Source organism: Aspergillus caelatus (genome assembly GCF_009193585.1).
Source record: "Aspergillus caelatus strain CBS 763.97 unplaced genomic scaffold BDV27scaffold_50, whole genome shotgun sequence".
NCBI lineage: Eukaryota > Fungi > Ascomycota > Eurotiomycetes > Eurotiales > Aspergillaceae > Aspergillus > Aspergillus caelatus.
Genome location: NW_022475313.1, coordinates 16294 through 30897, shown reverse-complemented (window position 1 = coordinate 30897; position 14604 = coordinate 16294). Strand labels below are relative to the sequence as shown.

The following is a 14604-nucleotide window of genomic DNA, read 5'->3' as shown; positions in this document are numbered from 1 at the left end:
AGAAAGCGCTCATATGTAGTTCCAATAACACGCATATGATCTTATTGAGAATTAGTTATCAGTGCCACTATTAATGGATAGGGGTCTAACTCACGAGAATGATAAGCCACAGGTACATTCAGCATCTTCCATCTAACACTAGGCATATCAACCTTTATGCGATGTAGCACACCCTCTAGGTATTCGGCCAACAAATTCAGAGGACGTGCTAGTGCAGACAAAGAAAGACCCTTGGGACCTTGGCTTAAAAAAAAAAAAAAAAAAAACAAAACTATTCTGTTCGTACCATTCGTATCTGTTTAAAAAATTACAAATGCCTAGGGCCCCAGGGCTGGAACAAAATAGGAAAGAATATAGATACGTTTCGTGAAATAAAAGCCATTATCTTTCAGTGTAGTCACAGACCTTGCAATTAAGGTAGGCAGCAAATCTACTGTAAGTACACTTGCATCTCTTTAAATCCACAACTAAGTTTGAAACGCACATATTCATCGATGCGACTAGAGCCGTCCGAGTTGACTTGGCCATCTTCCATCTCATCCATGTCCCGAATAAATTTGTCGATATACTCACCCGCGCCACTCAGATAGAGAATTTTCGCAATAGCATGATGAACCTTCAGAAAATCAACAGAAGGATGGTCTATTTTTTGGTCCGGTGTAAGGTAAAGCGTACGGGTAACTGGAAGCTGTATAATGCGAACAAATTGGTTTGGATTCGCATAGTCGATCTTGTACTGGTGGTTACTTAGATGCTCAAAAGCGATCTCAAAATTACCAAACAATGTGTGGGCATCCTTGGTCAAAGTGAGTGCATTCATTGGTCGGTCAATGTCGGTCCCACTGATGAGGGGAATAATGGTAGGATTGAACATATTGAGAATCTTGTGTGCCATCTCCTTAGACTCGGACCAGGTAGACTGTAGGTAAGAGGTCAAAGATGGGGATCAGTAAATGTACGTACTAGCTTCTGTTCTCCGCCATTACTAGTGAGGGACATAAGAGAGTGTGGAAATATATGTGCTACTTCCAGATATGCCATCTCATTTCTCTCCGGCAATAAAGACTCTCCGTCATCGTCTCTGAGATTGTCCCCATCGTTTGTGAATCGTTCCTGAGCTTCGTTGACGAAAAATTTTCGAGTTACGACACATCTATGACGGTCGCGTTCAAGACAGTCATCTCGTAAAGACTTGAGGCGTTGTGGAGTGCCAATACCTCCTCCTTCAGAAAGTTGAAGACGAGAAAGAAGGCCTGGCGTGTTATAAGGGGTTTTTAAAGCTAAAGCCTTCACTGAATAATTATCAGCATCATGCGTATTAGGGCAGGTGCATCGCAACATACAGGGTAAGAAGAAATTGTCCATCAATGTCTTGGCAAATCTGATTAGTCCGTCACGGAGAGCATCAGTATCTTCGGTGGTCCATGTAGCGAAACTGCCCAGGCGAGAAAGACTACGAGTGAGGTTGAAATCATTAATCTTCGAGAACCCATCCAAATGTTCCTCAATAAAACAGAAAAAAAATCTTAGAAAGCTGTCCTTATCGGAAAGCTCATTTTTGACAAGACGAACAAGCATAACTGGTTTTAACCCTTTGCCGATCGGGTCTGAATGTTCGAACTGCTTGACGAGACTATCGAAAAGTCTCATCGCTGCATCATGGTCTTCTCGCGTCAAGGGTTGAGGTAAAGGAACGATGACCCCTTCCAGTGACATACCGTGTCGGCGATGTGGAGCAGCCATTCAAATTGGTTGTTGCTATGGGCGAGGTGGTCTGTTCTAGTTAATGATTGACTTGGAGTTACTCAGGTGAAAAGTGTGCTCTTATATAGATATAAAGCCCATCTCAAGCGACATTACTATAGCAATGGCTTCGGTTTCGGCTTTACCATATTCCGCTCCGCAATTCCTCTCGGCCCTTGCCAATCAGGGTCGGTAGTCTGGGTGACACCTGAGCTAGTGTCTTATTAGCATCTTGTACATTGATGCCGTTTCTAGTGCATAACCGACTAAGGTAGTATTGTTTCCCCTACTTGATAATCCAAAAACATTTGAGTTGCCTAAGTTGTACCAAATTTAAGGTCTTACGCCTTTCGTTGCAATTTTAGTCATAATGACTGAGTGGTATTAGTCCAAGATCCCTGAAGTGTGTAGCATGTTAATTCCTGGTACCGGGGGGGGGGGGGGGGATGTAGTGTTATTGACGAAATGGTGTACATCCAAGTATGTATATTGAAGCTGCTACTCTACAGTTCCCCTACAGCAAAAAGGCAGTGGGCATGGTTTCCCTCTGTATAGCTTACACAGTTGGCTTAAGTACGGCTGAGCGGACGGGAAGCCCTGTTCTCCACACCCTGTGGTCGTATGTGCTTGCTTCCTCGCATCAAAGGCTTATATAGAGAGCTTGGGACCCTCCTATTCAAACCTACTAGTTAACGGTGTTAGTACGTATTACTCGATAAGACAAGAAATAACGTCAAAGACTATTAATATCTGAAAGGTTAAGGATACTAGGGAGAACCCCACAGCTAGAAAAACTAAACGATTTCTTCCCCTATAACCTTTTGACATAAAGTACGGCAGCTTGCCAGGCCCGCGCAACATACTACTCTTAACGCGAAGAACACGAAGGGCTAAACACCTCGCTTCCAGTCCCATCGTACAAAGGGGAAATGGAATACGAATGGTGCAGGAAACAAGGTGACGAGAGCTCTGAATTCTGCCGGGAGCCGCCGTACGCAGTGGAGGCTACACAGCTGCATAATGGGCATTCTTCTATCCTGGACTAGAAAAACATGCACTGATAAGAAGAAGGTATAAAGCACCCTTCACTCCATGTTGCTCGTATTCACTTCGACATTATCTGGGACATGGGCTGTATTCATGCCTTCTCTTGTGGAGCAGTATCTATGCCGTTCTCAATCAAACACCATATACTACAACGAGATTACAGCTATTAAGAACTTCAAGTCTATAGATCATTGATATATTAGCGGCCTTTGGGCTGAATCAGTTTGCTGGATGAAAGAATTCATCATGCTGGCCGAGGAAGATCTCGAGACCAGTGGCTCCGTGAAACGATCGTTGACCACACAACGGTCTATTTTCTGGAACTCAGAAGAGTCTCATCTGGCTTGCTGTGTTAGAAGGCGCCCCATGAGGCAGAAAGACATAAAAGCCGAGGATTTGTTGTCTGTCCTTCTCCTCTCCCGGTACAGTAGAGATCATTAGAGATCATGCTGGAGCCGTGCTTGTTCGTGAGGGCCTCCTGGCCACATACGTTTCCCGTTATTAGATCTCATACTACATCTTGCAATACATCTCGCACCCTAAGACCAAATACAATGCTTCCCCCCACCCCCAACGACAGTGGGGAACTTTATGGCCCTAAATTCACTGCAGCTAGAGGTAAAACTCGGCACGACATCAAGATGCAACAAGTGCCATCTAACCAGCGCAGCATCCTCAATTTCATGAGGCGTGCTGAAGAAGCCGGTTATATTACAGCCGGAAAATACTCTTCTCCAATCGAAGCTGTAGCGGAAGACGCTAGCGACTCGAAGAAGGCTAAACGTATCAAGCAAGAGCCCGTCAAGCATGCAGACAATGATTTATCCGTGAAGATCGACGAAGAGCCTAAATATACCCTCCACGATATCCCCGAAATGAAAGTCCCCTTTAACCCGGAAGAATGTGTCGGCGTTACCCTTAGGGGCAAGTCGCTAGAAGATCTAATCAAATACAACGAAATGGAACTATAGATGGAGGTTATGCCTGGCTTTAGAAGACAGAGCCATAGGGGTGTCACGTCTATGGCTTGCAATACATGGTGGGGTTATCGCAGAAATCCATCGTCTCTTAGCTTAGTTCCCCGAACGTTTCCCTGAATTAACCGGTCACTCACTTGGTTGCCTTAGCTGAAAAGCAGGCAACCTATTAAAATGGCAGATTTTATATCGAGGCGCGAAGCCAAATGGACCTATCACAATCGGCCTCATACCGCTTGTGGCTTACCAGTAGTACAGCAACCGTCACCTCCTCTGAGACCTCCCCATGGTGAGAACCACCCCACTTCATGAGATGTGGAGTGCTTGCTAGGTGAAAAGTGTACCTGTTCCCGCACAAACGTGAAAAGGAGAATGTCTGCACCATACCGAGTATTAGGAGTTACCAACGAGATATCAGGGGAGGTAATGGACACAGCAGCCAATCTCGAAGAGGATGGGGATGACTACGAACAAACGCGCTTACTGTCACCACAGCCCGCGTCTTCAAATAGGTGAGTCTTCCCAAACATAACACCAACATAGCAGCTGTACACTCAACTCTATTGACAACAATAAGCAAGGCCGGATAGATTCGCAAAGGTTGAATACCTATCTCGATACATCCCCGAACTGGACCCAAAAAATGCTCGGGCAAAGACAATGAGAGTTAAGATGGCGAAGAGAACAACAATGCTTAAGACGCAAATGACAATAGCCACCGTGGTCATGATTTTCAATCTCAGTATCACAATTTGGGCGGTTCTGAGTTATCCCCCGGACGGTCGAGGCGTGGGCACATTTTCCTTTAGCGATTGCTCTAGTACCACCGCCCTCAATAGCGCGTTGCATGTGGCCCTCAACATTATATCATCTCTTTTCCTCGGAGCCGGAAACTACTGTATGCAGATCCTCGTTGCACCGTCGCGTGATGAGATAGCCCAGACACATCTCAAAGGCTCAGCACTAGAAATCGGGGTCCCAAGCATGAGGAACTTGAGGTATATCAAACGGAGCCGAGTCGCCGCCTGGTTTGGTATCGGTTTCATTGTAGCACTTCTGCACTTCTTTTGGAATTCTGCGATTTTCACATCTTTGCCAATCGTGGTGATCCCACGCGCTGTAGCCACAAACGACTTTCTTCCGGTCGGATATAACTGGACAGCCTCTGACCCGCTATCACACTTTTCGTGGTGGAAACCTGCTCCAGGATATGGCGAAGCATCGAAGAATACATCAATGATATATTCTCTGCAGGATGGTGCCGCTAACTTCACTTATTTAGATACTGAGGCCTGTATCAAGCGGTATATCAATCCAATGACTGCCACCAGCTCTGTCATAATTGTCGCCCGGAACGTCAGTACGGTACAGAACAATGGCTCCTCCTTGATTGATGGATGGGTGTCTGGTTGGGAACCGTGGTCGGGATCTAGCGCTTGGATCTGTCGCGCATATCAGGATATCCACAAAGACAGGTTTTGCAATTGGGACTTCGCCAAATCCTTTACTAATGACTGGAGATTGTCTTGGCCGCGAGGGGTGCAAGTAGATCACTGCTTAAGTGCAGATGAGGGGAGTAGTCAGGATAGGTGTGGATTGCATTACAGCACACATATCCTGGCTATTGTTTGCGTCTGTACCTTTCTGGAGAGCCTCCTAGTCTACTGGACCGCCTTCCATCATTTCCGCAACACGAAAACAAAGGAACAGAAAAGGGACCATCACACTATGGTAACTATAGGTGACGCAATCAATAGCTTTCTCGAACATCCGCAGTCATACATAAATGAGCTAACCGATGAAGACGACGATGCATCCACATCTTATAGGCTAGGAGCTGTTCAGATTCAAAAGACGACTTGGCTGGTTAAGCCTCGTGTATCATGGTTCAAGGCTGTTAATATACACATCTGGGTAATCTCACTTGTATTGTAAGTCATGTCCCCAATGTTATTGCTCACGAACATGATCAACTCTAACATGCGCATTGATGTTAGGTTTTCTACAGGGCTAGCAATTACCTCATACTCTATCGGAAGTTCGATCGAGTGGATATCACAGAAGGGTGTTGATGTGAGCCCTGCAGCTCTGTGGCAGTATGGTTTCCAAGTAAACCCGGCCATGCTGGCTCGCGATATGGGCCCCCTGAACTCTATTGCCGCCGACGGACCTGTAATGCTTCTAGGCAACATCCTCATAGCCAATAGTCCGCAGGTTATGATTAGCTTTCTCTACCTCTTTTACAACAACATCCTCACACGTCAGCTCGTCAGTGATGAGTGGGTGCGCTTTCTCCAAGAAGAAGGAAAAAAGCCGTTACGGGTTTCTTCACCCGAGGGCATGCAGCGGTCATCCTACTTTCTCTCCTTGCCATTCAAATATTCAGTCCCACTTATGGTGCTGGCCATTCTCCTGCACTGGCTGATATCACAGAGTATTTTCCTTGTCCAGTCCAGCGCCTTCGCGCCGGGTAAAGACGGCGCACGTCTTCCTATGTACGACTACACTGCCCGAGGCTATTCTCCTCTTGGCTCCATAATGGCGATTGCCCTTGGCTTTGCTTTGGTCATTGCCTTGCTTTTGAACTCCGTATTTCGTTCTTATAGAAATATTCCAGCCAATTTTCACTTAATGGCGTTCAATAGTAGCGCTATTGAGGCTCTATGTCAGCGACCGGACGCTGATTCAGACGCGAGACTATTCCCAGTTAGAATCGGTGTTGCTGTGATGGATCCAAAACCCAGAACGAGTCCTAGTGCATTATCGGAGCCTTCCTACACGGCGGTTGTGTTTTCCACTGATACTACGCTTCAAGTACCAGAACATGGTGAACAATATGTACAGCCTATCCTCATCTGTGGTGAGGGTATCGGGTATAAATTTGTTTCCAGTGTTCGCAGATTAATGGTGAACGGTTATACCCTCATATGTAATGCTTGGGATTGCCTTGTTTCAGCGATAGTTCGAAACAGTCGGAGACAAGCGAGAGCAATGTGATGGTTCTTTGATGAGAATGGTTCTCCGTCTGGCCAAACTGGAGAAATATATATGTTGACCCGAAAAAAACAGCAACAATACTGTTTAAGGATACTAAATTATGTGGCAGGAGTTTCATGTAATATACTTTCATATGGCAAGTTATATATCCTCACTATGGTTAATACCCGTGACAGTAGGGTCACAGGATATAAATTTAATTTATATAGGAACTGATTCCAAAACCAAGAGCTCTCACTCCGCGACAAGAACACTGAAGAGGACCATGTTCCCCCAAATGGAATGATCCAATGCTATGGAACTACTATGCAGATGTCGCCAGACCAAAGGACAATCACCGACGTCCTAAACTTCCAAAACGGCTTTGATGGCCAGCGTAAGACTTACCATATTAATCGTTGCCAACTCTAACGATTATACAGTCATAGCTGTTCACTCCTATAATGACGCAGTTAAGCACAACAATGGTCCATCCTTTATGATCCCTAGTTATGTGAAACTCGGCAGTACCTACACAGTAGACTGGATATGGAACACAATAATAACGGTTGATAACAACTGGCTAGTCCTTTAGTAGCAGCTGTGACTTTTCATCAGTGCTAATGTAATTCAGATATACACCTCGTGTATGGATCTCGATATTGTGGCTACACCTGAAGTCATAATATCGAAACAGCCCATTGCTCTACCGTCCACCCCGTCTCAGCTCATCTGTTCCAACTGTATCTGTTCCAACTGTATCTGTTCCGTCACCTCAGGGTTCTCATATATCACCGGTTACTACTATTTCAGCGTTACGGATGCCTCCAGATCTAGGGCTAGGTCCGACTTACAGGAAACTCCTCTACCGAACAAAGTACCGCCCGCGTCAAGTCTTCCACCAGACTAAACTTCAAAGTTACTCGTTGACCGTCAACCTTGAGAGATCGCCATCCATTTACGGTTCGCCTCACATCCTCACATCGTTAATGTCTACGCCCCCGTCCATCTATACCAAATCCAACAATTAGCGGCTTGATCCATCCGGTTAAGGTTAACTTCAGTAATGACGCCTTCTTTAGCAAGAATTACTTGGTTGGCATACCTGGGAGCGGCGGTGAAATCAGGGAGCTAGCCAATCCGTAAGGAGCCCCATATATGTTGCTGGACAATGTTCGTCCTCCTGCTTTTATCGAAAGAACCACCAATAATAGACAGCTACTTAGATCGAGGGCAATCCACTTCTGTTCATTTCCCTAAGTTTCTGACAGGGAGCAGAGGTCATCACAACTTTTGTGCCATCCAGGTATTCACCAGGCTCCTTTTTCCCGAAAAATAGTCTTAATGCCGCAGGTATTTGCGAAATCTCAAGATACTTTAAAAGGAAAAGAAACCCTGTCCAGGAGGCTACATACTTGGGGGCTTGCATCACTTGCTCCTATTCCAATATCTAGAACCATTTCCTGCCCTTTCTATCCCCCACGAACAAACCGGGGGGAAATTATCACGCCGACTAGGTCAAAACCTAGTAGTCCCCGGAGACTACGATGCATATGCTCCTGATGATTTTAAGTTTTATCCAAAGGGAAGAAAAATAAATACCCAAAGATAACTTGAATAGACTCTATTAAACTGAGTGATAAGCCGTTTGTACGGCCGTATCTCTTCCCCTTTGGTGATATCTTCTCGGGGCTCTTATATGTCACCACGGCTCATAAAGGTCAAGATTGATTTCTATTTATCTTCTTCTGGGAGCCTGGTATATTTGAGCCCAATTAGTTTACTGACTTGGAAAGGCTCTAAAAGTAATTTTCTACCTTCGGCTCAAATATCGGTATCCCATCTACGGCATGGCTATATACAAGTGGTGAGACAATGACTGTGAAAGAGTCCTACTGGACTGCAAAAGGCGAGGAAGAGTCGGTAATATATGGAGACTCTCAATCGAATTGCATCGGGTCGTCATTGTGGAATGTAATAAGGAACTCGCGCATCTCATGGCCACCGCGACTGAAGAGAACCAACACCTGTATTCAGTGATAAGGACATAGCTTAGCTCGCGATGGGCACCAGTGTGGGGGATATTTCAAGACGTACGATTCCAACACAGACGGCGGAAGAACCCAAATGACGGGTGATGATAGCACGGACAACGAGCAAGAACTTAAGTTATGCAAAATGTGGACCACACTGGGTACATCGATGACAACAAGCCTCGGATTGCTTTTGCGTGGCTCACCCAAAAATGGGAGCACTAATACTACTTATACTGTACGGACAAGATCATTTCAAAGAACAGAATGTATTGTTAATTAACATAAGAGATCCAACAAACCATTGCGCTGCGCTGATATCAAAACAAATGAAAAACATGCTGTAACATTGTAAAAAAAGAAAAAAAAGAAAGAAAAAAAGAAAAAAAGACCAAGAGACAACCTCGCCAAACAATAAAGAAGGAGAAAAAAAGCACAATAGGAATCAAACAGAATGGCAAATTAAACATAAGTAGTGAAGGACTCGTCCAGTCAATGGCTATCCACGTCTACTTTTTCGGTAGAAAATGAGTTAATTATCAAACGGACAAACCAAGCATAATACAAGAAGGTAACCTGTCTCTTTGAACAGTTAGATGGTAGTAGAAAAAGCGTCGGCTCATTTCATTCGTTGTCGTCCCCATCGTTGCTGCAGTTGCCAACAAGTTTCGCGGGCTTAAGAGCAAAGATCACCATAAAAGAAAAAGCGAAAACATAACCAGGGTATAATCCCAAAATTTTTAACACAGAAATTAACGTCGGCGACAGAGCAACATCACTCGGATCGCCCAGGCCTATCAAATCACCAGAGAGCTCAACCATTATACAGCGTCCCCAGCCTAGTCAAGATAAAATTAAACATTGCGAGAGCAATCATAGAATCGTCAACATCGAGTGGTCTCGTAAGTCCGTCTTTTCGGAAGTGCCTGAGGTGCGCAAAAAACAAGAAAAGCCAAAACGATTTAGTTGAGCAATGGACTTCTTTTCTAGTAAGGCTCCAGGTCATCTGTCCATCCGGCATCACTCCCCGCTACACGGACGCCATTCGGGTTTACCGCTGGCTCGTCTGGGCTAACACTTCGGATGCCTTTGGGCTTCTTTCCTGCCAAGTCGTCAAGAGCCATTCGCTTGCCATGGGCAGCACGAAGCTTGGCATAGTAAACGTCACTGGCGTCAGCTTCAGACTCAGATCCACTGTCGAATGTCTCCCAGTTCTCCGACCCAGAGTTGCCCGTGTTGATGGTTGACGCATTTGACACTTGTCTCGGGGCCGGTGGGGGAGCACGCTGCAGATATGGATTCGGTCGCGGGTATCCCATAGAGTTTATGGACAAGGACGATGCCGAGGATTGTGTTGATTGAGAGAATCCCGTAGATCGCTGTGAGAAAGCTGAAGAGCTCATAAATGAGCGTTGGTTACGATCGTCATAAACATCTTCAGGGCTGACTGGCCGAACAAAAGCATTAGACAGTGCACTAGCACTTCGTGGAGGCTCGAACAAGTAGCTGCTTCGCTCATCTCGTGATTCTCCACCAGTCAAAGCTCGCATCCTTGGTGGCGGAGCACGAGTTGGGATTTTGCCGTTCATTGTGTTAGAGGAATAAAGGCCTGGAGTACCGCTGCGCGCGGGGGAGTTGCTTCCATGAGGCATATTACTCAAGGGGACGCGAGCGGGGATCTTCGAAGGAGACTTAGCACCGGCTCTAGATGGGGCTCGGGATGGCCCGATGGTGTTGTATTTCATTGAACCATTTCCAGTAGGGGTTTTTGTAGTAGACCGGGGGGGAGGAGGTCCTCTCATAACGCTGGCAGGGCGAGAAGGGGGCTGTTGCCTCATAGATCCTCCCCTCACGCTTCCTGGCCCGGCGGATGGTGTCTTAGAACGAGGTGGAGGTTTAGCGACGACTGGAGTGAGCTCATCGAGATATCTTTCTCCATGAACGAGGAACGGCCGGCCAAACTCGTCCTCGAAGTACTCCAGTTCTTTCCGCAGGTCCGCTTCCACTTTAGGCAGCTCCTTAGCAATCCTCTTCCTCATTTTCTCTTCTCTCAAAAGCTTTCCTGGATCACGTCTTTGTCCGCTGGTTCCACGCGCCATGAGACGAGATGCATCTTGGCTTGACACGGCCAGGGCCTCTCGGTCTGCGAGGAGGCTACGGTGCCTCTCTACGAGCTGCAATACTGAAGCACGCTGCTCCTTCAATGCCTCCAGCCGGGTAATTTCTGCCTCATGGGCTTCTAACAAAGCATCGCTGTAAACGTCAGAAAAGGCAGGAGTGAAGTCGAGCATTTCTTCTTCTGAGTAGTAGAGACTATCCCAGAGCTCTTGCAGTCGGCATCGCGCATCTTCGACAAAAAGATGTAGGTTCTGTTTCTTGAGTTCGTTGAGCCGCTCCAATTCTTCTTCAAATTCGTTGATTGTACGGAGACCACAGCCGCGGTTCGCCGAGAGGAAAGCTTTTCTGTCACACTCCTCAACTCCAAAGCGCTCCCAAAGTGCTTCCACGGCATTTCTGAGTTCTGCGATCTTGCGCTCCCGACTTCTCTTCTCCTCCAACAGCTTTTCTCGCTTTGCCTTCAGATGGGCCAGGTCGGATTGGTGAAGTCCCAACTGTTCAGGGGATTCTTTGTAGTGCTTAACGATGTTGGAATCGGTTTGGGCCTGAGGGGTCCCGAGCTCAGCCCAGAGCTTGATGATCTCTTCGCAAGTGGTCTTGACAAACTCGAAACGTCGCTCATATTCTTCGTAAACTCTTGAAAACTCGTCGTTCAAATCATCCACGTATTGGCGAGACAAGTTGAAACTAGGCGATATAGATGATCCTGGTGCTGTAGGGGGAAGAGCAATGGTAACAAAAGAAGCTTCGAGGTGCGATGAGTATGACTCGAGAGCCACAACGAGTTCTGCATGTCGTTAGCAAGCCATTCGATCATTGGCGACAGCATAACATACTCTTCACCTGTTCAAAGCGATCGTGATGTAATTTGCTGAGTGCATTATGCTTTTCGCGCAGGAAAGCAAGACAGCGTTTGAGAGGATAAGTTATACGCAAGTCATCGCGATTCAGCTGATACTCGCCATTGGCCTTCTCATCCTCTAAAGACTCCTCCATTTGCTCGATTGCAATGATGAGCTGTCGCGCCTCCTCTGTCATCTCATTTTTCTCGCTATTGATTCCGTTAACATCCGAGAGGCCTTTCCGTCAGGTTGAAACACCGGTAGAACTCACTTGTCAACAAGCTTGAGATGATTGTTTAGAGTATCGGACAGAGCACTGAACAGCTATAGTTGTTTCTTAGTATCAGTTGACAAACAAGGAAGTGTTGAGTAAGCCAACCTCCGCCTCTCGAGAGTCGCGCTCATGGTTCGGAACGCCGATCTCATCATAGATGCCATGTAGCTGAGCGACAATATTATTGACCTGGGTGGTCAAGTAGCTAGTGTCGACGGCCATCGCGTGTGCCCGCGCTTTAAGTTAACAAAAGAAATATAACGAGAGTATATCCACGCCTTTAAGGTTTCGTGATCATGTAGTCTCTGGCGGCGATGCGCCTTCAGCACTGCAGCTGTGAGACACGAAAATCCACCAGCGTGAATCTGCAACAATAGCAAACGATTGACTCAGAGGTCGGATGTCATCTGCGAGAACAAGGGGCTACCCGCAGGCTTTATGTATAGCTGAGCACTTGCAGACGTATGCAAGGGTAGAGAGGGGAAGGGGGCGTCAATCGAGGCAGTGATGCGATGGGATAGAACAATAATAATAATAGTGCCGCTCCCTCAAGATGCAGCCGCGATCGAGATTCCCTCCCGGCCCCTGTTGATTGCGTTCCGTTACTCCAGCAACAGTCCACGCAGCCCCTCACCGCTTTGTTCTGCCATAGCTCGACTCACCGCCCTCTCCACGTCTGGACTCCAACTGCTGCTTTGAAGTAGATCACGATCTGATAGATCAGACATCACCGAAGTCAGCCAGTTGTTTTAACTCCTCTCCGCAAATCCTTCTATAGACTACTATTTATCCTTTCTTTTCACCCCACAGCCCCATCACTCCTTGTTGCCCAAAAACCACCCATTCATCATCATCATCATCATCATGCAGAAGGCTGCACAGCAGTCTTGGGGTTCGTACTAAGCATTACCCCAATGTTATCAAAGACAACATCCATTATTAACAATTAGCTTCCTCCCACTCCAGAGCTCGAAAATGCCATCAGCCTCATAGATCCCCAACGAGACACCCTCTATCGGTACGATGAAGAAACACACAAAGCCCTCAGTGCGGAGCGCCCATGGGCCAGAGACCCCCACTATTTCAAATCGATACGGATCTCCGCCGTCGCGCTACTAAAGATGGTGATGCATGCACGCTCGGGCGGGTCCCTCGAAGTCATGGGCCTAATGCAAGGCTACATCCTGCCAGAAACCTTTGTTGTAACTGATGCATTTCGTCTCCCCGTCGAAGGAACAGAGACTCGAGTGAACGCCCAAGAAGAAGCAAATGAATACATGGTGTCTTATCTCCAGGCATGTCGAGATGCAGGACGGATGGAAAATGCAGTCGGCTGGTATCACAGTCACCCTGGTTATGGTTGCTGGTTATCCGGGATCGATGTCACCACGCAGGATATGCAGCAGCTCGGCGGGCCGTTTGTTGCCGTGGTCATTGATCCAGAGCGGACCATTTCGGCAGGGAAGGTAGATATTGGGGCTTTCAGAACGTTCCCTAAGGATTATACGCCACCCAAAGAAGAGCAAGAGGATGATGAGTATCAGACCGTACCGCTTAACAAAGCGGAGGACTTTGGAGCGCATGCATCCCATTACTATTCACTTGAGGTATCGCTTTTTAAGAGCGCTCTTGATACCGAGATATTGTCACTTCTGTGGAACAAATATTGGGTGGCTACTCTCAGTCAGAGCCCTCTGTTTACTACCCGTGATTATGGTAGCAAACAGATGATGGATCTTAGCCAGAAAGTTAGACGGGCCGCGCGTGGTATTGAAAGCAATCCCTCACGGGCCGGAACTACTGCTGTTAAGGATCAACAGTTGGAGAAAGTCGTGCGAGATGGGCAGCGAATTGTATCAGAGGAAGTGAAGGGCCTTCTAGCAGCCGAAGTCAAGATGAAGCTCTTCCAAGGCATCGGCGAGAATAGCAAGGCAGAGACATAAACAGCCATAGTTTCAAGTGAAACAGATATTACGAATGGTGGTACGACTCTATGTTGGGTTTAAGCTTCTACCGAGAGTTTTTTCGGTGTCAAAGGCGCTTCTCGGCCCATATGTATTAGATGCTCCTGAGCAACACGACGAATTATGACGAGATATCTTGGCTAAACTTGCGCATTTTTCTTGTACAATTTATTCTTATAGATGTAGCACATAAGACTAAAGATATATACCTTCGTAGTTAAACAGGTAGGTACAAGAACAGAAAGGAAGGACACATGGGGTGTACAAAGCTGGGACAACATACAATGTTATCCTATGTCGTGACGTATCATTATCCATCGTGAACGAGACCCCAGTCCCGTGGAAACCCTTATCATGAAGCCGGGGGAACCAAGACACGGACGACAATCTCATACAAAAAAAAAAAAAAGGAAAACAGTGTACAAAATGATCGACACGGTCAAGAATATACGCGGGTAGATGATAGGATAAAGAAAAACCAAGGGACTGTAAGACCGCCGAGGTGGTGAAGGCGGGAAAGAACAAAAGAAATAGTAAAGCCGTGCCGGGGTTAAGTTGGTAGCGTCTGAAGGTAAAGAGTGGTCCCGTCCGCAAAATCGAAGATAAAATACAATAAACAAAAACAGGTCG

General features: G+C 46.6%; 6 protein-coding genes across 6 annotated transcripts; 3 read left to right on the top strand and 3 right to left on the bottom strand.

The window, feature by feature from the left end:
• Positions 1 to 439: 439 nt before the first annotated feature.
• On the bottom strand, positions 440 to 1776 carry BDV27DRAFT_90693 (uncharacterized protein). The gene is made up of 2 exons (XM_032077922.1): positions 1344 to 1776; positions 440 to 1292 (listed from the first exon to the last, which is right to left on the bottom strand). The coding sequence occupies exons 1-2, from the start codon at positions 1741 to 1743 to the stop codon at positions 934 to 936; spliced, it is 759 nt and encodes a 252-aa protein (XP_031929560.1). The 5' UTR covers positions 1744 to 1776; the 3' UTR covers positions 440 to 933.
• Positions 1777 to 3431: 1655 nt separating this feature from the next.
• BDV27DRAFT_155865 (uncharacterized protein) lies at positions 3432 to 3761 on the top strand (the record flags this gene model as incomplete). The annotated part of the gene is made up of 1 exon (XM_032072224.1): positions 3432 to 3761. The coding sequence occupies one exon, from the start codon at positions 3432 to 3434 to the stop codon at positions 3759 to 3761; it is 330 nt and encodes a 109-aa protein (XP_031929559.1).
• Positions 3762 to 4195: 434 nt separating this feature from the next.
• Positions 4196 to 6830, top strand: BDV27DRAFT_125179 (uncharacterized protein). The gene is made up of 3 exons (XM_032066265.1): positions 4196 to 4279; positions 4349 to 5698; positions 5765 to 6830. Exons 2-3 carry the CDS (start codon positions 4428 to 4430, stop codon positions 6762 to 6764), a joined length of 2271 nt encoding a protein of 756 aa, XP_031929558.1. The 5' UTR covers positions 4196 to 4279; positions 4349 to 4427; the 3' UTR covers positions 6765 to 6830.
• Positions 6831 to 9321: 2491 nt separating this feature from the next.
• Positions 9322 to 9680, bottom strand: BDV27DRAFT_90688 (uncharacterized protein). The gene has a single exon (XM_032077921.1). It carries the CDS (start codon positions 9596 to 9598, stop codon positions 9401 to 9403), a length of 198 nt encoding a protein of 65 aa, XP_031929557.1. The 5' UTR covers positions 9599 to 9680; the 3' UTR covers positions 9322 to 9400.
• Positions 9681 to 9762: 82 nt separating this feature from the next.
• On the bottom strand, positions 9763 to 12232 carry BDV27DRAFT_155863 (putative microtubule associated protein (Ase1); the record flags this gene model as incomplete). The annotated part of the gene is made up of 4 exons (XM_032072223.1): positions 9763 to 11681; positions 11731 to 11945; positions 12008 to 12060; positions 12116 to 12232. The coding sequence occupies 4 exons, from the start codon at positions 12230 to 12232 to the stop codon at positions 9763 to 9765; spliced, it is 2304 nt and encodes a 767-aa protein (XP_031929556.1).
• Positions 12233 to 12740: 508 nt separating this feature from the next.
• On the top strand, positions 12741 to 14376 carry BDV27DRAFT_125176 (Mov34/MPN/PAD-1 family protein). Its single transcript, XM_032066264.1, has 2 exons — positions 12741 to 12902; positions 12977 to 14376. Exons 1-2 carry the CDS (start codon positions 12875 to 12877, stop codon positions 13951 to 13953), a joined length of 1005 nt encoding a protein of 334 aa, XP_031929555.1. The 5' UTR covers positions 12741 to 12874; the 3' UTR covers positions 13954 to 14376.
• Positions 14377 to 14604: the final 228 nt, after the last annotated feature.